At 41.1% G+C, this 24,038-nt stretch overlaps 1 protein-coding gene across 1 annotated transcript in view; it reads right to left on the bottom strand.

The window, feature by feature from the left end:
* LOC132102694 (A disintegrin and metalloproteinase with thrombospondin motifs 16-like) overlaps positions 1 to 23,091 on the bottom strand; it is an 84,665-nt gene extending 61,574 nt beyond the window's left edge. Inside the window, exons 1-3 of the mRNA XM_059507295.1 lie at positions 22,647 to 23,091; positions 22,474 to 22,564; positions 19,783 to 20,111 (exon numbers count right to left, since the gene is read on the bottom strand). Of these exons, the coding sequence (XP_059363278.1) occupies positions 19,783 to 20,111; positions 22,474 to 22,564; positions 22,647 to 22,742 (516 nt within the window). The 5' untranslated portion in view covers positions 22,743 to 23,091. The remainder of the gene's footprint in view (positions 1 to 19,782; positions 20,112 to 22,473; positions 22,565 to 22,646) is intronic.
* Positions 23,092 to 24,038: the final 947 nt, after the last annotated feature.

Genomic DNA, 24,038 nt, shown 5'->3' with positions numbered 1-24,038 from the left:
GTCAATGCCTTGGCATCTGATCAAGAAACACTGCACTCTTCATGCTGCGTATTCACAACATGTGTATGTGTCCATTACTGAAGGAAACAGCAGTGCTTGCAAGGCAGCAAAAGAGGGAGAATAATGAAAGCTCATCCAGAGAAAGTACATCTAGGGCTACATAATAATAACATTGATTTTGTGATATGGCTTAATGTGTGAGTCAAATCACAAAGGCTACGATTTAACTGAATAAATATACTGTATGCACTACTGGTTTAAGAAATACAGTGTGTCTCAACATCTAATAACACCTTGGCTCATGTACTCTGAATCAAGCTGCTTTGAGATGCTGAAACGCATGCAAAAATGAACGGAGAATCTCTTCACTCTAACTCTGCTGACAAACCGCCAAAATAAATGGGTCAAAAACAGTGGTATATGAAAACTCAAGCATATATCTATATATCTATATCTATATCTATATCTATCTATCTATTTAATATATATATATATATATATATATATATATATATATATATATATATATATACAGTACAGACCAAAAGTTTGGACACACCTTCTCATTCAAAGAGTTTTCTTTATTTTCATGACTATGAAAATTGTAGAGTCACACTGAAGGCATCAAGGGCTATTTGACCAAGAAGGAGAGTGATGGGGAGGATTCTGCGTTCATTTTTGCATGCATTTCAGCATCTCAAAGCAGCTTGATATATATACATAGATATAGATTTATAGATATAAATATAGATATATGCTTGAGTTGTCATATATCTCTGTTTTTGTTTTTATAATTCTGTTCACTGTTGTTGTAATGAATTAATACCCACATTTTCAAGATTTTCCCAAATTATTAAGCACTAATAGAATGGTCTTCAGAGTAAAACATAATTTTCAGGTCTTTAAAACTATTTTCTATGCAGATGTAATACCAAAGAAAATTGCCCTAATCAATCTAGAATGATTACTTCTACTAAACATAGATGTAATGTGTTGGAAATTGTATTTTTTCATATTGCAGGAAGACAAAATATTGCAACAACGTTTTTCCCAACATCATGCAGCCTTAATATCTACTGATATTTACCAAAATTCTGAAAATTTTGGCTGAAAACTGACGAATGCGTAGTAGGAATTTGCATAGTGCAAATAAATTTGACCATCAGAGGTATTAAACATCACAAACTGAAATCTGGTGCACAAAACTTAAAGCTCCACGGTTTGCAGCAATTGAAGTAATTTCATAAGCTCCAAGCCTAGTGTGGCCACAGTTAACAGTGACTACAAGTGATTAAATAGATGTGGAAGATAACACACCAATCAAAACTCAGTATGCAAACAGTTGCAGGACAGAAGATCAATTGCAATTCAATGAATTAATCTTAATGTAATGTTTAAAAAATGTAATAGAAAACAGCACATCTGATCTAAAAATCAAAGTCTGAATGGAGTCTGTACATTAAGAAGTTCAGGCTGAATGCATTAAATTGTGTAAGAGGTTGAGAACAGACGGTGATCCGGATGATTGAGGAACACCAGCACAGGGTTTTACGAGCACTGTCATAATGTTAATGTGCTTTGGAACATAAAACAGACACTTTGTTAATGTTCTCAAGACGCGTTTAGATTTTAAAAAGCAAAACCCATCTGGATTAAAGATATATTTGGAGTCTGATTTCCCAAGCGTGAATCCTAAAGAAGCAGTAGAGATCACACTGGAGGTGCGGTACTTGCACATCAGGCCGACTCTGAGCTCAGTTTATGACATAAACACCCAAATTACACTTCTTTGGAGAGCTGCGCTGTCATTAACCCTAATAAGCTTCACGTCCCTCACAATCTGGAGATCCCATGGACTCTTCAAACACTCATCCAAACGTCATGCCAGGTCAGAGCGAGAACTCGTTTGCGTCCCTGATTCAGCGCGGTCTGATAATTATCCTCAAATGGGCTCAGAGGATAAGCTCCTCTCCAAACAAACAGAAAAACCCTTCTGAGAACCTGTTTGAACCCAATGTGCATCTGATTACCATTCATCGCTGCCAACAACACTTAAGTTCATCGCGAGGCAATCACACACACAATAGGCTGTAAAACATGTGCTGAACTCTGGGAAGAGAAGACAGAGGCAAAGCGGGTTGCTTTTGAGTTGAGGATTTATGCATGAGAGTGAATAAGAGACACATTAAGCGCTGTCTGGATGACACAAGTACAATCAAGGACTGAAGTCTCTAATGTGTGTTTAAGGTCAATTTGATGCTCCATAATGTGAGTTGAACAGATGTTTATGTGTACACGCCTTTACACAGTCATCTACATCCTATAAACGCTTACATCAGTGTGACTTTAAAGAGTGTATGTCCTGTCTACAGAGGTTAATGTTGATCTATCCTGCTGAAAACACTGGTTTATGCCCTTTATTTTCCACTTTTTTCTTTCAGACTGTGATGCCTACACAGGCGAGCAGGGATCTGGTCTCACTGGCTCAAGGAACGCTGCCTTCACTCCACGCTTAAGTTATCAGCGAGTAAAACCATGCAGATCTCGCCAGACTAAATAACCCCAATCCAAGATCACAGTGTGTGTAGAGGATACACATCTCATCACGTAATTAATGCCTGAATGGGAGGTAACTGCTTACAGATATCAACACTTTTCAAACAACTGCCCACGATGTGCAATGATAATTAGACATTTTAATTAACACAGCACACATACTGTACATTTACAGGGAAGTACTGAAAAAGGGGGGTTGCCAACTTGCAAGCATTTGCAGTGAAACACTACAGTACGTCTCAGGGAAAATAACAAGACAACGCGAAATAAAAGGGCACGACCAGGGCTTAATATTTAATTTGTTATGTTGCAATGATAATTTCCATTTTGCGACAGTTTGCCATAACCAAGTTTAACTGAATCAAACTACAGGTATTTCAAAGTACAGACAGTTGCATGTCAATCAGTATATAACATCCATCCAGACTGTGATGCCTTTGACACAATGAAATAAATAAATGCTAAACTGTTTTCTAATAAAATCACATTGATATCAAGCACATCAATGCCAGCTCAGTAGAGCCGTTTGGATCTTATGGTGCCACCGGTTGCTACAACAGTTAACTGTTGCTATGTTCAGAGCAGAGAGCGGCAGATGCAACTTTCAGCGAGTGGAAAATAATGGCATAAACAAAAATTAGGAAAGTTGATGGGTCCTTTAAATGCTTGACATTTAGTTGTATCAAATTTAAGGCCATAAAAAGTTTTAAATGATACAATAAATTTTTAATGATGATTTCAGGAGGTCTTAAATTTGGGGATGATTAAACTTCAAAAGGCTGTGATTTCATTGGCTGTTTCTCAAAAGAACGCATCTTTATGAGAATTGAGATGTGCTGTGTTCTTGCTGCTCAACTGACAGACCCAGCACGTTATAAAGAGTTAGACAAAAATAAATAACACATAACATCACAAACATATGTCATAATCCTTTTAAAACAATTATTTCATTTTATTATAGACACTATTTCCATAGTATTTGTGTATTATGTATTTGTGAAAATGATCCTTTGCCAATATTAATTATTTTTAATATGCCAAACAACAGGCTTTCTCCAGGTCTTTGTCACTTTATTAAAATCATGCAAAACAAAATGACAAATATTAAATTTACACAAGCTATCACATATTTGCCTGCTTGCAGCAGGAATCTCTTAAGCGATTACAAATTTAAAGCTTACAGGCTTCCGTTCACCATCCGCCAGCAACGTCTTCTGGGATTTCTAACGGTTCGATTCCAAAGCCACTAGAAGAGAAGCCAGCCACCTTTAGCCAAAAAAGCATAACGGCTAATGCTAACGCTTCTGGTTTGGCAATACGCGGGAAAGGAGACCAGAGGCCATGTTTTTAATGGATGTCAGTGGAGGAGAGGCTTCACTACACTGAAAAAAACAGCTTTTTAGAGGAAACTGCTCATCATTTAATGAGTCAACATCCTATTGGCTAATCTTCAACATGTTTTACACAAAAAATACTTTTGGATTAAACTATTTTTAAAAAAAAAGCCATTTTATAAGAGATGTTCTACTTATTCTGCTAATGTGTTAAGTTACGAAAAATGCGCTGTACGTAGTTTGAAGCAGATACGATTCTAACGTAAGTTAGGTATTCTCTTGCGTAGCAGCCGGAGTTTTTGTAGCTGGAGTTTCATAGCGTTTGCAGACCACTCGTGTGCAACATCCTTGAGTGCAAGTTAAAGTTACTGACAAATTAAGTTCATAACATGATTCTATGTTTAATGCGGAATGTTTGTGTGCCCGGCAACTATTTCTGACTCCATGGTTTAAAGGCTTTAATGTGAAGGGTTTTTTTTTTTTTTTTTTTTTTTTTTGAACTCTAAATTATGCTTTTTATTTAAATTTTAATTTTATTTGTGAAAGTCTTAATAAAAAGGTCTTAAAAGTCTTAATCTGACCTTAAATATCCTGCTGATACCCTGGTCTGGCAAAAACCATCAATTTATGTTTTTAGGTATATAATTGTCCAAACCTCGGCTGGTGAGAAGGATTCATTACTGAACCTCAAGCAATTTTATTTTTGTTGTGTCTAGTACAACATTAGGCTGAAGTGTTTGGGTTTGCATTATTAAGATGAACTTAAATATGAACTGGTGGAACCTTGTGGTGAACTGGTGGTGACAACCTCAGTCCTTGTCGGTCCATGTCATCAAAATCTCACTGCGGCCAGGCAAGCAAAGCTGTCAACCCTGTGAAAGGCAAAACTGTATCGAACAACACATCTGATTCATTAATTCACACAAAGCTGTGAACATGTATGATTGTTAAAAGAACATCTTGGATGAGAAATGATATCAATCTATGTTGATGACAGTATTTTATAGAGCAGAAAAAGGCAGCAATAAAATTATTGTGGATGCCTAAAAATAATGGAAGAAAGCAGTACTAGATTTCAGGCCGCAAAGAGAGTCACGTGTCAACAACCACTAGCTGTGGATCAGATTTAAGTTTGTTAGACTAGTTGATATCATTAGCAGCTGTAAGCAGATTAATCAAGGCGTTTCCAGAGCAGTGATTTAAGACTCCAACAGGGGAACAACACCTGGGACTTAATCTCACCCCAAGACCAAAGGTCCTACACTCAAGCATTTGATCCTTTATTGGACACTGAGGACTTCAAAGAGCAAAATTACCCAGTTGTTTTGGTGTCAAGGCAGCAATCCTCATGATATACGCTCGTCTTCTGTCACCAGATCACAGGGTTTAGTCAACAGAAGCGACCTTTGCCAGAGCTGAGGCTTTCGGGCTAGAAGTAGAATGAAGTTCAGGCATGACTGGTCACTCTGCATGACTCCAGCCTCATGCTCTCAAGTTGGGAGTTTCAGCCATTGTCAAGACTAATTACCAAAGTCAAGTCGATGTATGGGGACTGCGCTTTCATGCTGTTTACATGCTTGCTGCATGTCTTCCAGTCAGTCTTTCCTATCCATCCAAAGTTAAGTCAACAGAATCCCGCAGGATTGCAATTATGGCTTCTAGTTAGTTGAGGAAGACAGTATGGGATCTCAGTGACATAATTCAGACAGACATTGAGAGACCTTGCAGTGACCCCTGTCGTGTTTTCCATTCAATTAATTCCACATGGTGTCTTTTAAATATTATGCACTATGCTTAGTGTTCATCTTCTGTGATGTCACTTCCAGTTACCAAGCCCGATTTACCCCAGACTGTCGAAGAACTCTCATTTGCTGATGATATTTGCTTTGGAGACCCACAGGAAATTGTTTCCAGAGACACTACAACAGATAACCTGCTGACCTGTATTCAGAGTTTAAGTTCATGTGATCAGATTAAATACAGGTTACAGACACTTATGTGTACTTCACCTTCACCTAGAGAGGTCTGCCATCTGACAAAGAAAACTAAACTTGCAATTTACATTTCTTTGAAATTTAATGCCACTCCATAGGTCAGAAAATCACAAACAAGATCTCTTAAAAGAGATATTCCAGCCATAACTGAACATTTTGACATCATTTTACTCACCTTCAAGTTGTTCCAAACCTTTATGAATTTATTTTTGTTGAACACAAAAGAAGACATTTTGAGGAATGTTGGTTGCTGGTAGATAATTTAATAACCCAACCCAAGACTGTGCATACATTGTGTGATTTTTGTATAATTTTGAGGTGAATTCTGACTTGTGCAATTTATTTATTTATTTATTTGAGTCAGGCTGAATTTCTGCTTTGTCGTGCAGTGTAAAGGGGGCAACAAAAGGCAATTAGCCTCTTCTGACTGACAATCGATGGTCGGAATTAATTTCTGACATTTTTGTCAGCCCGCTGTGAGGGTATCGCACAACAAACTGACGCACAGCCTCGCTACGAACTGACTGCCCTAAACTCAGTGTTTTTCCCTCACAGCATGTGCGTGAAAACAGAAACGAACCCATGCTGACATGGCATGTGGTTTGGACTGGGGTCCCAGGTGTTTATTTCGCACATAGAGTGTTAGTGTGATGAGAGTGAATTGAGATGAATGCATTTTTTATATTTATATTTTATATTTATATTTTAATGCTTATACGATTGGCTCCCCGAGCAAAGATTTCTATTGTCATGCTCGTTTTCCTAACACCTGTTGATGGACTAATCTGGACTAATCAGTGACTTAGTGTCAGAGGTTGGTTGACAAAGAAGGTGGAGACTGTTGCCTTTTAAGTCCGTGCTTGAGAGGCTGACAGGTGCGTGTTGTTGGAATGCTTCACTTACGTGGAAGTCGATGCCTGTTGACTGTATTGGGCACAGGTGCTGGCATCTGAGAAAGAACACCGCGCAGAATAACTGAACATTTTACAGCTGTGCGGAACGAGTGAGTCAAAGTGTTGTGAAGACTGTGACATAGAGCAAGCACGGGTGTACCTGTTTGAGATGAGTGAATCTGCGATCGTTTGGAGATATGGCATCCGCGGTTTGTGAACACGATAGTGACTAGCAGAGTAACCACGTTTGTACAGCTGTTCGGAGACGAGCGAGACTGCGACGGAGGGTTTGCACAATGCTGGAAACTGGGTAGTGGGAATTGCTACCCGGTCATATTGTGAGTACAACTCTAGTTGAAGATCGTCTGATAGATCTTGTTGTGACCATTTTGCATCTAAATCATACATAATCGAGACTAGGAACTAATTGTCAGTATACTAGCCATTGCTCTGTGTTTTATTTTGTAGTGGTGTGATTTTCATTTAGGTTGCAGTTTGTATTGGGTGTTGTGGGTATGTGTGCACAAGTGAGCATGGTAGTAGGCTAGTAGTTAGCTTTAGCTTGCATTGGACTGGAGACCTACGTCCGTTGGAACCAACCCAGGACATTCATTCGTGGACTATAAAGATGTCATACCAGATTGTGCAAAGGACTGAATCTCCTTTTCTTATTTGAATATTTATATTCTCCTAATGTTATGGTAATAAAATACTTGTAATTCAATCTACTACTGGTTGAGTGTCAATGGTGTCCAGCCCTCAGTCAATTAATGAATTAGGTGAACTTGGGTCCTGGGTTGAAGTAAACAACCTAAGTTGCTACTCTTTTGTTAATTGAGGTTTAATACCAACAGTATTGTTGGTTTGTCTTCGAAGGTATAAGAGAAACCCTTGAATCATCCCATCCTTGTTGCCACATCTGGTGTAGTCGGCATGGTTTTATCTGTGAACCTGTGTGAGGGATTGAGGATGTTTTGACACTCTAGAAGCTTTGTCGACTGTATGAGACGTCTGAAGTGGACATCTATGGCCAAAGAGATCTAGAGTTGACTTTGAGCACAGATGAGGTTGTCGATATTCGTGTGGTGTAAGCTGGAATCCCTGAAGAGGCGGTAACTGCTGATGGGGTGAGTCCACTGATGCTTGGGTCTGGTTTAACTGATCAGCAACATCAAGTTTTTGATGGACTTATAAGGAAGTGGAGTGTTTTATAAGAATGAGGACTATTTGGGGCTTAATACGACTGTCCAGCATAGGATCTATACTGGCACTGCGCCTCCTGTCCGAGAAAAGTTTCGCCCCCTACCCCCAATGATGTATAAGGAGATGAAGCTACTGCTGGCAGGTATGTTGGAAAGAGGAGTAATTTCCGAGAGTAGTAGTCCATGGGCAGCCCCAATAGTCATGGTCAAGAAGAAGGATGAAAGTTGGTGCTTCTGTGTTGATTACAGGAAGCTGAATGCCGTTTTGTTGGTCTATTTGGATGATGTCATTGTATATTGAATGATGCTAATTATAGTTCTTTGAAGTTGGAGTTGCTAGCTTTAAAATTAGCTATGAACGAGAAATTTAATGACTATCTGACTGGAGTTAAATGTACGGTTGTTACAGATAATAATCCGGCGGCCCATCTACAGACCACGAGACTTGGAGTGGTGGAACAGCACTGGGCAGCGCAACTGGCGAATTTTGATTTTACAGTGAAGTTTCGGGCTGGGCGTGAGAATACTAATGCTGATAGTCTGTTTAGGTTGCCAGTAGATTGAATGGCTTCTATTTAGGTACGACAAGTTGAGGTAACAGAAGATGCCTGTCAGCCAGTAATTGACCTGCCAGATGTTGAGAAATGGCCTAAGAGCCAAGGCGAAGATGAGGAACTTCAACAGGTAAGGAAGTATGTGGAGTCAAGTAGCATACCCTCAACCATGGAGCAAGCTAATATGTCTCTAATAGCAAAACGACTACTTCGACAGCGTGTTAAGCCTGTGATTTCAAGATGGTGTTTTGTATAAGAGCATGATTGACCCCAGTACCCATGAGTTGCACCTACAGATTATCTGTCTCACCTCTAGACGTGAGGAAGTATGGCGACGATACCATGAGGCGTCTGCACATGCAGGAGTGTCACAGACACTTTAGAGGGTCAGACAGCATTTTTTTTTCTGGCCGAAGATGGAAGAGACTGTCAAGGGGTACCATCTGGGTTGTGTCGCTTGTGGCCTACAGAAAGGTAAGAATGAGAAGGCCCCCCCCCTAATCCAATACTAGTATCGTTCCCCTTAGAAGTTGTGTCATTAGATTTTTTTTGACATTAGGTCATCCAGCTGATTTGTCAATATTTTTGTAATTGATGTTTACTCATTATGCATGGGCTATTCCTATGAGTGATCAAACGGCTATGGTGACAGTCAAGGCTTTGTGGGAACAAGTCGTCCAGACTTTTGGTTGTCCCTTGAGATTCCATTCTGATATGGGCCCAAATTTTGAATCTGCATTGATGAAAGAGTTTTGCCACTTGTACGGTAGAGCTAAGAGCCGAACAACCCCTTACCATCTGGCTGGGAATGGTAGAGTAGAGAGGGTGAACGAGACATTATTGGCAATGCTGCGTACTTTAGAGAGAGAGAAGCAGGATAGGTGGCCAGAATTTCTCCCCAAGTTGATGCAGGCATATAATAATAATACCATACATGGGGCTACAGGGTCTACACCTTCGTATCTGATGTCTGGTTGTTCCTTGCGGACACCTGTAGATATGAGCCTTGGAGTAGGAGTAGGACAAACTATAAAGGATTTGATTGGGTGTGTACAAGAGCACCATGAAAAATCTAGTTGGTCTTAAGCATTGGCAAAAAGAGCCATGGATAATACTGCAACACTATCTTAACAGATCTATGATCGTAGGGCCACAGCTACCGCATTTTTGGCGGGTCCGCGTGTTTGAGTTCGGGATCGAAATAGGCAGGGACATGGGAAGTTGTGCAGTTGGTGGGACCCTACGCCTTATGTTGTACTAGGAACTTTGGGAAATACTGGACTGGTGTATTGGGTGAAACCTGAACAAGGGGGGAAAAGAGAGAAAATTGCATCGAAATGCCCTTAAGTTATGTTCTGCTCACGAAGTAAGACACCCACAACCGACAGTACGTTAAGAGACAGGAAGACCATTGGATCCCATGCCGTATAGCCTATGGTTTGCCTCAGAGCCTGATCATGTGAATGAAGAGAACCAAGTTAGACGTTCTGTCCATCCAAATTTAGGGCAACGCCCCTTGCGGTATAGATGAAGGTTTTTAAGTAATCACAGGGACTGCTGACATTTTCGTGGGGGGGGGGGGGGGGGGGGGGTTGATGGGAGTGAATTGAGATGAATGCATATTTATATACATTTTAATGCTTGTACGATTGGCTCCCCGATCAAAAATTTGTATTGTCATGCTCGTTTTCCTAACACCTGTTGATGGACTAATCTGGACTAATCAGTGACTTAGTGTCATAGGTTGGTTGGCAAAGAAGGTGGAGACTGTTGCCCTTTAAGACCGTGCTTGAGAGACTGACAGGTGCGTGTTGTTGGATTGCTTCACTTACGTGGAAGTCAACGCCTGTCGAGTGTATTGGGCACAGGTGCTGGCATCTGAGAAAGAACACCGCGCAGGATAACCGAACATTTTACAGCTGTGTGGAACGAGTGAGTCGAAGTGTTGTGAAGACTGTAACTTAGAGCAAGCAGGGTGCAGCTGTTGGAGATGAATGAATCTGCGATCGTTTGGAGAGTAACCACGTTTGTACAGCTGTTCGGAGACGAGCGAGACTGCGACGGAGGGTTTGCACAACGCTGGAAACTGACTAGACTGGGTAGTGGGAATTGCTACCTGTTCATATTGTGAGTACAACCCTAGTTGAAGATCGTCTGATGGATCTTGTTTTGCATCTAATTCATACCAAATAGAGACTAGGAACTAATTGCCAGTATACTAGCCATTGCTCTGTATTTTCTTTTGTAGTGTTGTGATTTTCATTTAGGTTGCATTGTGTATTGGTTGTTGTGGGTATTTGTGTGCACAAGTGAGCATGGTAGTAGTTAGCTTTAGCTTGCATTGGACTGGAGATACTGGTAGTTGTTTCTTATTTCTCTCCAGTAACCTACTGTCTGGATCTGTGGAAACCTACGTCCGGTGGAACCAACCCAGGACATTCATTCGTGGACTACAAAGACGTCATACCAGATTGTGCAAAGGACTGCATCTCCTCTTCTTATTTTAATATTTATATCCTCCTAATATTTTACATTTACATTTACATTTAATCATTTAGCAGACGCTTTTATCCAAAGCGACTTACAAATGAGAGCAATAGAAGCAGTCAGGTCAACAAGAGAACAACAACAGTATACAAGTGCCATGACAAGTCTCAGTTAGTCTAGTATAGAACGCATAGGTAGGTTTTTTTTTTTTTTTTTTTTTTTAATTAAAAGACAAGAAAAGGAAAAGTGCTAGTATTAGTTGGTTAAGTGCAGGCGAAAAAGATGAGTCTTTAGCTGTTTCTTGAAAATGAGTAAAGACTCAGCTGTACGAATTGAGATTGGGAGGTCATTCCACCAGCTGGGCACAGTCCAGGAAAAGGTCCTTGAGAGTGATTTTGAACTTCTTTGGGATGGTACCACAAGGCGTCGATCACTTGCAGAGCGCAAACTTCTGGAGGGCACATAAGATTTAACCAATGAGTTTAGGTAAGTTGGTGCCGTGCCAGTGGTCGTCTTGTAGGCTAGCATCAGTACCTTGAATTTGATGCGAGCAGCTACTGGTAGCCAGTGTAACCTGATGAGGAGTGGAGTAACGTGAGCTTTTTTTGGCTCATTGAAGACAACCCTCGCTGCTGCATTCTGGATCAATTGCAGAGGCTTGACAGTACATACAGGAAGGCCCGCCAGGAGAGCATTACAATAGTCCAGTCTGGAGAGAACAAGAGCTTGGACAAGAAGTTGGGTTGCTTGCTCTGACAGGAAGGGTCTAATCTTCCTAATGTTGTATAAGGCAAACCTGCAGGACCGGGTAGTTGTAGCAATGTGGTCTGTGAAGCTTAACTGATGATCCATCACAACTCCTAGGTTTCTAGCTGTCCTCGAAGGAGTAATGGTTGATGAGCCCAGCTGTATAGAGAAGTTGTGATGAAGCAATGGGTTAACTGGAATCACCAGGAGTTCTGTCTTCGTAAGGTTAAGCTGAAGGTGATGGTCATTCATCCAGCTAGAGATGTCACTCAGACAGGCTGAAATGCGAGCAGCTACCGTCGGGTCATCTGGTTGGAATGAGAGGTAGAGTTGGGTGTCATCAGCGTAGCAGTGATAAGTGAAGTGACATTCAGCCAAGTATGGTGACCCATACTCAGAATTTGTGCTCTGCATTTAACCCATCCGAAATGCACACACACAGAGCAGTGAACACACACACACACACTGTGAGCACACACCCGGAGCAGTGGGCAGCCATTTATGCTGCGGCGCCCGGGGAGCAGTTGGGGGTTCGATGCCTTGCTCAAGGGCACCTAAGTCGTGGTATTGAAGGTGGAGAGAGAACTGTACATGCAGAAAAGCCATGCTTCTGAATGACAGATCCTAATGATGTCATGTAGATTGAGAAGAGAAGTGGTCCAAGTACTGAGCCTTGAGGAACCCCAGTAGCAAGGTGGTGTGACTTTGAAACATCACCCCTCCAAGACACACTGAAGGATCTGTCAGAGAGGTAGGACTTAACCCACAGGAGTGCAGTTCCAGAGATGCCCATCTTTCTGAGGGTGGACAGGAGAATCTGGTGATTAACAGTGTCAAAAGCAGCAGAAAGGTCCAGTAAGATGAGTACTGAGGATTTTGAAGCTGCTCTTGCTAGTCGCAGGGCTTCAGTAACCGAGAGCAGAGCAGTCTCAGTTGAGTGGCCACTTTTGAAGCCAGATTGGTTGCTGTCCAGGAGGTTGTTCTGTACAAGGAACATAGAAAACTGGTTGAACACCGCTCGCTCAATTGTCTTTGCAATGAATGGAAGAAGGGATACCGGTCTGTAGTTTTCAAGAAGCGCTGGATATAGAGATGGTTTCTTGAGCAGTGGGCTTACCCGAGCCTGCTTGAATGCTGAGGGAAATGTTCCAGAGTGAAGAGAGGAGTTGATAACGTGAGTAAGCGAAGGTATGACTGAAGAAGAGATCGCTTGAAGGAGGTGAGTGGGGATCGGATCAAGTGGACAAGTAGTAGGATGATTGGACAGGTTCGGAGACGTCCATCTCTGAGAGTGGGGAGAAGGAGGAGAAAGAGTGTGCATCGGTCATTGTGAAGTTGTCCTCAGTCTGCGGTGTGGAGAATTGGCCGCTGATGGATCTCGTCTTATTTGTGAAGAAAACTGCAAAGTCGTCCGCTGTAAGAGTCGATGGAGGAGGTGGTGGCGGCGGATTAAGAAGAGAAAGTCTTGAAGAGTGTCCGAGCGTCACAACAGCTGTTAATTTTGTTGTGGTAGTAGGATATTTTAGCCGTGAAGACATTTGCAGAGAAGGAAGAGAGGAGAGACTGATACACACTGAGGTCTGTAGAGTTTCTTGATTTCTGCCATTTCCTCTCTGCAGCCCTGAGTTTAGAGCAATGTTCACGGAGAACCTCAGACAGCCAGGGGGCAGATGGGGCAGTGCGTGCTGGTCTAGACAACAGTGGGCAAAAGTTGTCCAAGCAAGATGTTAAAGTGGAGCAAAGAGTGTCCGTAGCGCTGTTCGTGTCCAGAGCAGAGAACTGAGAGAGTGCAGGAAGCGAGGATGAAACCACAGAAGATAGGAGAGATGGAGAGAGTAAGCGTAGGTTCCGTCGAAAGGTGACCTGCGTTGGAGTGTGAGGCACTTCAGGAGTAAGTGCTAGGTTAGCAGTAATGAGGAAGTGGTCTGAGGTGTGCAGTGGAGCAACTGAAGAGTTGTCCACAGAGCAACAGCGCGTGTAGATGAGGTCCAGTTGGTTGCCTGATTTGTGAGTCGCTGTAGTAGACACTAGCTTGAGATCAAATGAGGCGAGCAGAGTTTTGAAGTCAGCAGCCTGGGGTTTATCTAGGTGGATGTTGAAGTCACCAAGCAGTACCAGAGGAGTACCATCTTCAGGAAAGTTTGATAGCAGCACATCCAACTCCTCCAAGAAGTTTCCCAATTGACCTGGGGGACGATAAATGACCACAAAGTGGATTTTAACAGGGTGGGTTACAGTAATGGCATGTGATTCAAATGAACCAGTACCTGTAGGTGATGGCTGAAGATCAAATTTCCATTCTTTTGATATAAGGAGACCTGTCCCTCCACCCCTCCCAGTGGTACGAGGAGTGTGGGAACAAGTGAAATTAGTGGAGAGGGCTGAAGGGGTGGCAGTATCTTCAGGATTGATCCAAGTCTCTGTCAGTGCCATGAGGTTGAGACCGGAACGAGTAGCAAGAGAAGAAATGAAGTCGGCTTTGTTAACTGCAGACTGGCAGTTCCAGAGACCAACTGGAATAGAGAGCGTAGTAGTAGAGGTCAGAGGGACAGGCCGTAGGTTTGTCAGACAGGCCTTCCTGCGACGTCCATAGCGTGCTCTCCGAGTGTTAGTAGTGATAGTAGAGATCTGAAAGCACATAGTGACTACAAGTGTAAGATATTTGAGAACAAGGTATACAAAAAGTAAAGAAAGAGGAAAAAAAAGCAATACTCAAGTGCCCTGTCGGTGTCCTTGCTCGGTGGAGTCGCGCAGGTAGAGTCAATTGTCTTTACACTCGTCCGTCTTCACACGAGGAGGGCTCACACGAGGGCTGCCACGACCGCTGCCGCGGTGAAACTTAGCGCTTTTGTATTAGCCTGATTACCTGTGATTGAAGTCAGCTGGCCACACCTCACTATTTAGCAGATCGAAACCAGGCAGTCCCGCGATAGGCAAACGCAAAACCAAGCGCCACTTTCAGCACGTATTAACCAGGGTAAGACACACACAATTTAAACCAAAAACTTTCCTAGCAATGACGATCACACACTAGTCTGATGAGAAAACAAGGCAAAACACTCACACAGGATAAACAAATCAAATTTCTGTCAAATTTATATCAGGCACAATATAATTATCAAATTTGGTCTACAGCAAGTGCCAAATGGAAACGGGAGAATTTTGAAGGAAACCATAAATTTGTTGATCTATTCAAGGAAATCTGTATCTTTCCATTTCTGCCAGGAGAAAACTTCAAGGAGAAAAAAGTTTAATCAGTTTACACACATGACACTTTGCGTACAGTTTAGTGTAAGTAAACAGTGCAAATCCATCTTGTCAAGCGGGAGTGGTGCTGCTGTCGGCATTCCTGCATAAGTAACACGTAAGAATCATCCGCCACAAATCTGCGCCTCAGTCTCCCAGGTCCATGACAAGCTTAACTAAAAACAAATGTCTGCGCTGCCTCCTTAAATACCTCTCATGAAATTACACACTGAGAGCTACAAGGTGCAAATAGCAGTCATAAAGTGCCAGGATACAGGCTGAGACGCTACCTGGGAGAAAAATAACAGCTGGGAAATGGGCAGATCCAGGCACGACCCTAAGGGAACTCTAATCAAAGGAGCTGAGCGGATATGAGGAAACTCTGAGCAATGCACCTGACGCTGTTCCTATTTCCATGAGCGAGAGGCTTGTGCTTGCCTTGCTGCTTTTAGAAGCTGAAACTGAACCTCTACTCTGCTGCTATGAGAGTTTAAATGCCAGCTGAAACTATTTGAGAAGGGTGTCGATGATTAGTTTTTTAAATCCTCTTACATCATCTCAGTGACGAGCTGTTGCTGTTCTTGACATGAAGAAGCTGATTCAGGCTCTTTAAGAGTTAGTTCACCCAAAAATGAAAATTAGGCTGCGTTCTACTCACCCCCGAGGCATCCGTGTATGTGACTTTCTTCTTGCAGACAAATCCAGTCAGAGTTATAGTAAAAATTGTCTTTGATCTTTCAAGCTGTTTAATAACACCCAGCAGGTGTTGCATTGCTTCAGTCAAAAAGACGTGAAATAAAAAGCGCCCTTCCATAAAAAAAAAAAAAGTGTCTCACACAGCTCCGGGGGGTGAATATAGGCCTCCTTTAGAGATTCAATGTGTTTTTGTAAGAAAAATATCCATATTCAAAACGTAATATTCACATAATAATCTAGCATGCGCTTATTGTTGTAAAACGGAAGCAGTTCCGTGGGAATTAAACATTGATTCACTACAGAAGGCCTTTGTTCACCACCCGGGGCCGTGTGCGACACTTTTTTTTTATGGTAGGGCACTTTTTATTTCACGTCTTTTGGAGTGAAGCAATGCAACACCCGCTGAGTGCCATGAAATTTTTAATATAACTCTGACTGGATTCATCAGAAAAAAAGATCATATCCAAAGGTTATATACACCTAGGATGCCTCGGGGGTGACTAAAATGCAGTCTAATTTTCATTTTCGGTTGAACTAACACTTTAACTCCTTCCCGGACATTGCATTGCATAAACACTGACTGTATATATCAAGACTAAATCAACTTGAACTCCTCAGAATCACCACCTCCAGCAGGACAGCATTTATTCCTTGTGCATTAACGAGGACCTCCCACCAACAATAAGTCATCAACGGCGCCTCTTTCTGCTCTGTTTTTACAGGGCAAATCATGCTATGCTTCATTTCTCTTCACTATAAATAAATATGTTAGTCTTTAATTCTGTCAGTCCATCAAGGCCACATTCAAATCCTGTAGAGTGAAACATGGGATTGTTTTATGAGGGATAATAATGTATATAATTTGGACAAGAGTTCTGAAGAGTTGCTGGGGGTTGCATGGCTTGGCTTTCAAAGCCTAATGATGAATGCTAAATCATAATCATTGTGGGAGATTTGTAGAAAGACAGTGAACGTATGCACCAGGTTCTGCTATGGAGCAGCTTGGTATCAAGTATATTTCCCTTCTAAATCCTTAAAATCAGCATGAAACAGTATTGCCAACCCATTTAAATTCCATAATGTAACGTAAAAAAATGTAGGTTTTTCATCATAAATTGACAGGATCATTCGATACGACTCAAATCAATTTTGACTGTACACCGACTTCCCTTATGTAAGTATTAATGTTTTGCTTATTTAAGCTGGGTTATATCCACAGTGATGTGTCAGACGTGTTGGGGGCTGGGTGTCCAAATTTAGATTTATGGCTTCAGTTTATGGCTGACATCACTTTTACAATTAGCCTGTTAATTGCAGACTGGCGACACTTCAGAAAGACTTTCAGCATGCAGTTTCCATGGCATGCCCCCGCCTCAACCCAGACTGCCATTTCCAATGACCCTCCTAATTGGCATCCCATGTGCCACCACTAAAGTCAGCTATTGTACCGTTTTGTATAAAGCCGTCAGCTTAAAACCACTGGGGCCTCAATCGTCTGGTCCTCATGCCTTTAAACTCACATTTGGGACCTTTTATGACAAACTCTGACTGTCATCAAAGCCCTGCCAACCTCCAGTGGTGATCTGCCAAAGCCAGTCTCAGCCATTCAAAGTGAATTTACACAAAAGCTTTACCGGACACATAAATAGAGACGGAGTTAACTAATGACTCTGCACCGCTGCTAATCACATCCAGCTGGGGACAGTGTGAAAGTCTACAACATTACACTTCCAGCACATATTTCAGCTGGTTATAGGCCCAGTACATTTACAGTGACAGTAAGATTTGAGCTGCCACTGTTTAAAGGCTGATGATCACATAGAGGTTAAAAGTTACTGGGAAATGAACTGCCACAAGATTACCTCTGAGTAAAAAAATTAGATATGGATCTTAGATTTAAGTTATTCACACCAGCCTTGATGTAGTACAGTTAATACTATAAATCCTCAGTTGAAATACTGTTGTGACATTGTGGTTAACTTAATGTTAACCGTGGGATCAAGGTTTTTTTTTTTTTTTTTTTTTTTTTTCACTAGTCCCTGCTGGTAGATTTTGTAACTACACCATTATGTTGGCACCAATGCCTCAGACGATTCGCTCAAAAAACGTGCCCAAAGATGATCACGAGCAAAGAAATACAAATAGACAAGTCTCTCCAAGTGTTATCAACAAGTGTAATCAAGTTTAGTGGAAATAAATGAAAATTATTAGTGCAAAGGTTATTTAAACTGTATGAATACACTCCTCGGGTGGTACCTTTTTGACTGTGTCCGTGTCCAATTCATGCATGCAGTTTTGATGAGATAAAACAGGTAAACATGTCAGCTCTGTGGATGCACTTTACCATAAAAGAGGCTGGAATGACAATATGTTAAATCTGTTTGGCTGAAATATCTGCTGTAGGATTTTACTATGATTGGTACTGTAGTTAATTTATGACCCGAGAACACAATACCCTGAAAAGCAGTTCCCAATTACCCAATTTAATTCCTAAAACATTAGATTTGGTTTTCAGATAAATGAAAACATTAGTGTCTTTTAAAATTAAATTCAGTGCATTGTTAGTGTGAAGTGCAATAAAACATGCATAATGCGATGCAACTGACTGAAAATTAACTTACCAATAAAGAAACAAACTATAAATGTGTGCTGTGTCCCAATTCACCTAATATGCCCTAAAAATACTGTATGCACTCTTTTAGTGAAGAAAACATACTTACTTTTGATTATGTAACAGAAGAATACCCAAGTTTTGAGAATACAAGAATACTCACGTCTTTAACAGACTGCTCTGTTACTTAGCTACGTGCATTATGTTAAATGCTTGTGCAATTTGGGACACACAGGCTGCATCTGAAAACTAGAAAATGCTGCGTTCGGAGGACACATTTTAAGGCAGTTTTTTTTAGCGAGAAATCAATATTATAGTAATTAAATATTCACTTAGTTATCACCAAAGCTCATTAGTTTTTTGTTGTAGATCATTAATTAAGCAGTTAGACTGCATCAGAAGCATGTTCAGGATTGCCAACTCTCACGCATCTGGCATGACAATCACGCTTTCAGCAACAATCTCATGCTGTAGTCCAAGCGTGAGTGTCACGCCAGATGCGTGAGAGTTGGCAACCCTGCATGTTTGAAATCAATTTCGTGAGGTGCCTTCCTGTGCAAGCGTTGCCTATAAAGTCATTGGCCGATAAGGCAGCAAGTCAGGATGGATTTAGGATGAATAGTGAACTGGGACGCAGCAAGAGTATTTGTAGATTCTTGAAGAGCTCATTGTAATCTTTCAGTGTTGCTGTGGAACTCCTTTTCAAAACAAACTGTTTACAAATAAAACATCATGTACCAAAGCTTGTGTGAGTACAATATGTGTTTGTTTCCACTGAGGATGAGTATAGATCCTCCAAATGACTAATAAAAGGAGGCTCTGTTCTCCTTTAAAACCTCCCCTGACCTAAATTTATGTGGGTTATTGAGTCACTGGTTTAAGGGGATTTGAATGCTGGGCTTTTAGACGGGCTCTATTGATGGGACGGGGCACGTTATGTCAGTCCAGTCAGGGTAAAGTCATGAGAACTGCGGCAGAGTCACTTTGCTCCTCCAGCGCCTACTGGGAGCCGAATCTCGTGCGGCCTGGGAGCCAAAACAACAAAGGCTCTCAGGAGGGTTGAGGTTTCTCTGCACACTGAACATTAATCCACAGAGAAAACAAGCAGATGGGATGATGAGTGCACTAGACGGACGGATGCAGCGGTTTGAAGGCCTAGACAAATTATTCATTGCACTGATGATGGCACAGCGATTGCTTTACAGTTCCTGCCAAAAATTCTTGAGGTTGTGGGTCTTTCTCTCTCTACGGAGAAGATAATTCTTTCTGGTCTATTTTTATCACCAACATTATCAACTATCTGAACAGAATAGCATAAAACAGTTGGGATTAGTGCTGTATACATTTTCCACATTTTAGAGGGATTCAAATGAATGCAAGGATAGCCTTGTTTTGCTATTAAGACTCTTCCCCAAATGACCACAATCAGCTGTGAAACAGAATAACCCCTCGATCCACTCACCATCCCTGCACATGTCGACAGGGCCACGGATGAGTTGACCTCTGACCTCAGCACCCCGTGGTAGAAGCAGTGGTGGTCTTGAGGAAAAGGCAGCAGGCTCTTGGTGCCGCTCCTGCCCAGGGTTTGTACGGTGAAGCTGGGGGCGATCAGGTCACATGACTCCTGCAGGTCCAGGTGGAAGTCCTGTCCTAATCCATGCAGCCTGAAGTGCACAGCGAGGTCATGATCTTCACCCTCTGTGGAGCGTTTCCTGCGGTGATGGTGGGCCACGGCATGGGAAACGTAATGACCATGATGGTCCACCTCGTATGGGGCCACGATTTCATATTCTACATAGAGGAGGAAGTGAGGTCATTAAAAGCTAGAGATGAATGCATTATTTCTGTTCAGGTATGCAATCGATTAATATAATATATCTGCTTAAAAATCTTTACCCCATCACACTTTACATTAGGTGGCCTTGACTATACTAGCATTAATTAATTAATGGACTGTGGATTTATGGTGCAACTTCATGTTATTTAGTAAAATTCCCAGATTTACTGCTACTGAATTGGACTAAAGGTAAGGTTAGGGTTATAAGGGTTATAGTAGGTGTAAAGTTAACAGTAAGTAACTACAAAAGTTAATTAAATGCTTTAAAGTACATTAAATGTACCAACATGTATGTACATAAGTGTATTGTACAAATGGTTAAGGCCACTTAATATAAAGTGTGACCAAATTCTTTATTTTCCCAGACAACTTTAAAGAGTAGTTTGCTGAACACCCTGTCTACCATTGTTCAACCATTGATTTTGTTTTGCTGAATGACAGATATGCATATGTGATGTTAAATGCAAATAATAAGAATAACTTTTATTATGCATTGTATTTATTTTGGCAAATTACAGTGATGTAAATCCAATAATGGAATACATCAAGCTCATACTACGTGGCTGATGTTACCATGGTCAGGTACACTGGTCATTTATCAACTTTAACTAACATGATCGAAACTCACTTCATAGTTGAGTCAGTGTTGGTCGAGAAGCTCAAGCAAACAGAGTCACAATGTTACACTTTTTTACTGGAGATCAACCTGCAAAAGGGTTATAGTAACTCTGAATAAGGTGGGATAGAGCTGGGTATTTAATACTGAAAACAATGTGTCACCTTTAAAAATGAATTTTAAAACTAGTATACTGTAAAAAAATTTTAAAAACAAAGAAAACACTATTTTCTTCTTCCTACTTCAAAATGTCACATTTAATTCAGTGTGTTACTTGCCCTTACTTTGTTTAATATTTGTGAAACTTACGAGGAATTTCTGCGTGAAAATTGTTTCAACACCAAGGTTTTTCAGATATAAATGTCTGGCTGCAGTTTATATAGTCCAAGCACAGATCTTAAAGGGAATGAACTGAGAACATTAAAAAGTCATTTTTCATTTAATAATTCACATCAGGATAAAAAAGACCATATCTAGCAAATGCATTGTTGTTGTAGCATAAACTAAGTAACTGTATCTATATAAATGCAAGCTAAAGTGATTTATAGGAAGGTCCATGGAGATGCTGCTCACGGGGTGAAGGTCAGAGGACGTGTTTTAATGTTGTGTGATTCTGACCTCCACATACACTCGTGCTCCTCTCATCCTTGTGGTGGTCTGGTGGCTCAAGTTATAAATGCTTTTACAGACATGAGCAGACAGATTTATGATCTCTGACCGTGGGGTGAGATACACACTGATGACACACACTCTTAATGCTCCGCTGTGATATGGAGACACACACTCTCACCCATTCTCTTTCACACACACACACACACACATGCACGCGCACACACACACTATTATATCTGGCTACTCCAGTCTCTAAGCTCATGCAGAAACTCTCAGTGCAAAGACTCTTCACAGGATAAAGGCAGTAAGTGCACACAGAGACTGTTTGTAATGTTGGCTGATTGATGGAGAGCTTCTTCAAGTGTCTGCCTTTGTTCATTGTTCACTAAGTCCCAGTGCATGCCAATCTTTATGCTACACACCTCCTCCTTCTCTGTGTGTGTGTGTGTGTGTGTGTGCGTACAAAACTGTCCGCAGAAGCGATAAACAAAACCTCCTTTAGGGGACATCTGGGGACACCCTTGTTTAGAACAAATGATTCCCATAAGAAATAAACATGCTTTTATTTATAATTCAGTTTAGTTTTCTTTTAGGAGAAGGGTAATCCTTTGATTATTATAATTAGCTTTATACATGTTGTGGTGCTATTTTTATGGTATATCCTCATTTACAAAGCTAAATAAATGTGTGTGCATGTATGGGGTGTCAGGTTTTGTGCACACTGTAGGCATTAAATATCACCACAAGAAACACTAAAGTGCATTGTTATTATTAATGCATTCATTATTCTTTTTAAATAGCCTAATCACTGAGTTTATATTTTAGGGTGCATTTTTCATAGGCATCAGATCAATTAGGATATCTAGCGCCCTCTGCTGACGACATCTCATACAGACTGTGCAACTGCAATAAAGTCATTCTCCCACAAAGCAATCTTTGAGCTTCTTTCTTCCCAATTTTTGGGGAAAACTTTCATATTGCTAATGAATTAATGATGCAAGATCAGTAAATTCGTCTTATCAGCTATTTAATGCGACAGCGACTGACAGCTGTCAATCACGTCTGGCAGGTAACTTTAACGCTCTCACCTGTGTTGTGAGGCAACCGCAGAGTTTCCAGAAGAGCTTTATGCTTTACATGAGGACCAGCATGAAGGGCTGCAGATGCAGAGTGAGATCTCTACATGGGCAGATAGTGAACATGCATCATTTGCATTGCAATACAAAGGAATATTGACGAAACAAAAGGCGTGTTTGCTCACCTGCTGGCTTCCGAGTACGAAAAACAGAATGAACAGCACAGAACATATGGATGCGGTATGATTCCTCCTCACTGGCACAGAGCTTAGGCAAGCCATGTCTCCTAAAGACTCTTATTTGAAAACTGCTGCGAGCAGCCTCTGCGCCTCTCCAAACGCGCGCTGCGCTCTCACTGAATCACTGCACGCGCTCGTGCGCTTCAAATCTATTCATACAGCATCGGTGAAGCGCAGTCATGGCGACCCCGAATCCATGATCTGTATCCTGACAGCGTATTTCCAGATCTCATAGCATGTTTGAGAACTTCTCCCTGCGTCTTATCCGAGAGTGACTGAGGATACTTGTGCCATTGCTCAAGCAGACGAGTCTCATTAGTGAATGTCTGGAGCAGCTCGGATGCCGGTGAGCTGCACACGCGCTTCCGAACAGCCAATCACAGCCCACACCTGTGCGTAAGAGCCCCAGACCCCTGATGAGAGGAGGGTCCAAACATCTACACTGTAAAAAAAGTTAACACAATCAACTTATAGGAACAGTTGCCCCATATTTTAATATAAATTAAGTTAGTGTGAATCCAACTATAATCATATACAGGCGATTATAATAAATATTGATTCTGTTGTGTATATATTCTGCTGGATTATGCTCTTTGGATAGTGATGATCGATGATTATTCTTATTTTTTCATAAATAGCTTATTTTTGACTAGAGAGACAGTTTTGAAAAATCACAATACAGTTTTAGAATACATCAAGCTCATATCTCAAGAGCTCAGGGACGTTTTGATTCTTTATGATATAATCTCTTTCAAATCAAAATATATCAAAGAAAATCCATACAAAATAGGTATTTAACCTGACTGTGTCAATCTGTGATTGACAACATTTATTATGATTAGGGCACTTACAGAGTTTCTGTTAAAATATTCAAGAGTGCAGACCAGCTGCAGACAATATTTTAAGAGATTTTACACTATAGCCACTGTAGATATTAGACACTTAGACAATGATTTTTCTGCACTACAGAGGATGACAGTCATTATATTTCTACGAAGCCAGGGGGCTGCTCACAATATAACACTCTCAGAAACAGATTATATTTTCCACTAGTATACAGTAAGACCTCCCATATTCAGACATCACATTTTACAGCCATTTTATTGCCATCATATCTCTCTGTCTCACATAATAAAGAGAAAATACACTTGTTTCTGAAACTGCTCCTCACATTTCAAAAGTGTTTCCTCAACTAAATGTGATTTCCCGACTTGTCCTGTAGAATAATGGCTACCGCAAGCAGTAAACAATCTGTAGCTTACTGTGAAATACAGGCTGGATACTTGCAAGTACAGTCAATGGCCATATGTTGTGTGCATTCTATATATCATGCTGCAT

The sequence above is a fragment of the Carassius carassius genome, chromosome 24 (genome assembly GCF_963082965.1).
Source record: "Carassius carassius chromosome 24, fCarCar2.1, whole genome shotgun sequence".
Classification (NCBI taxonomy): domain Eukaryota; kingdom Metazoa; phylum Chordata; class Actinopteri; order Cypriniformes; family Cyprinidae; genus Carassius; species Carassius carassius.
The sequence above is the reverse complement of the archived record's forward strand: the minus strand, read 5'-3'. Positions and strand labels throughout refer to the sequence as shown.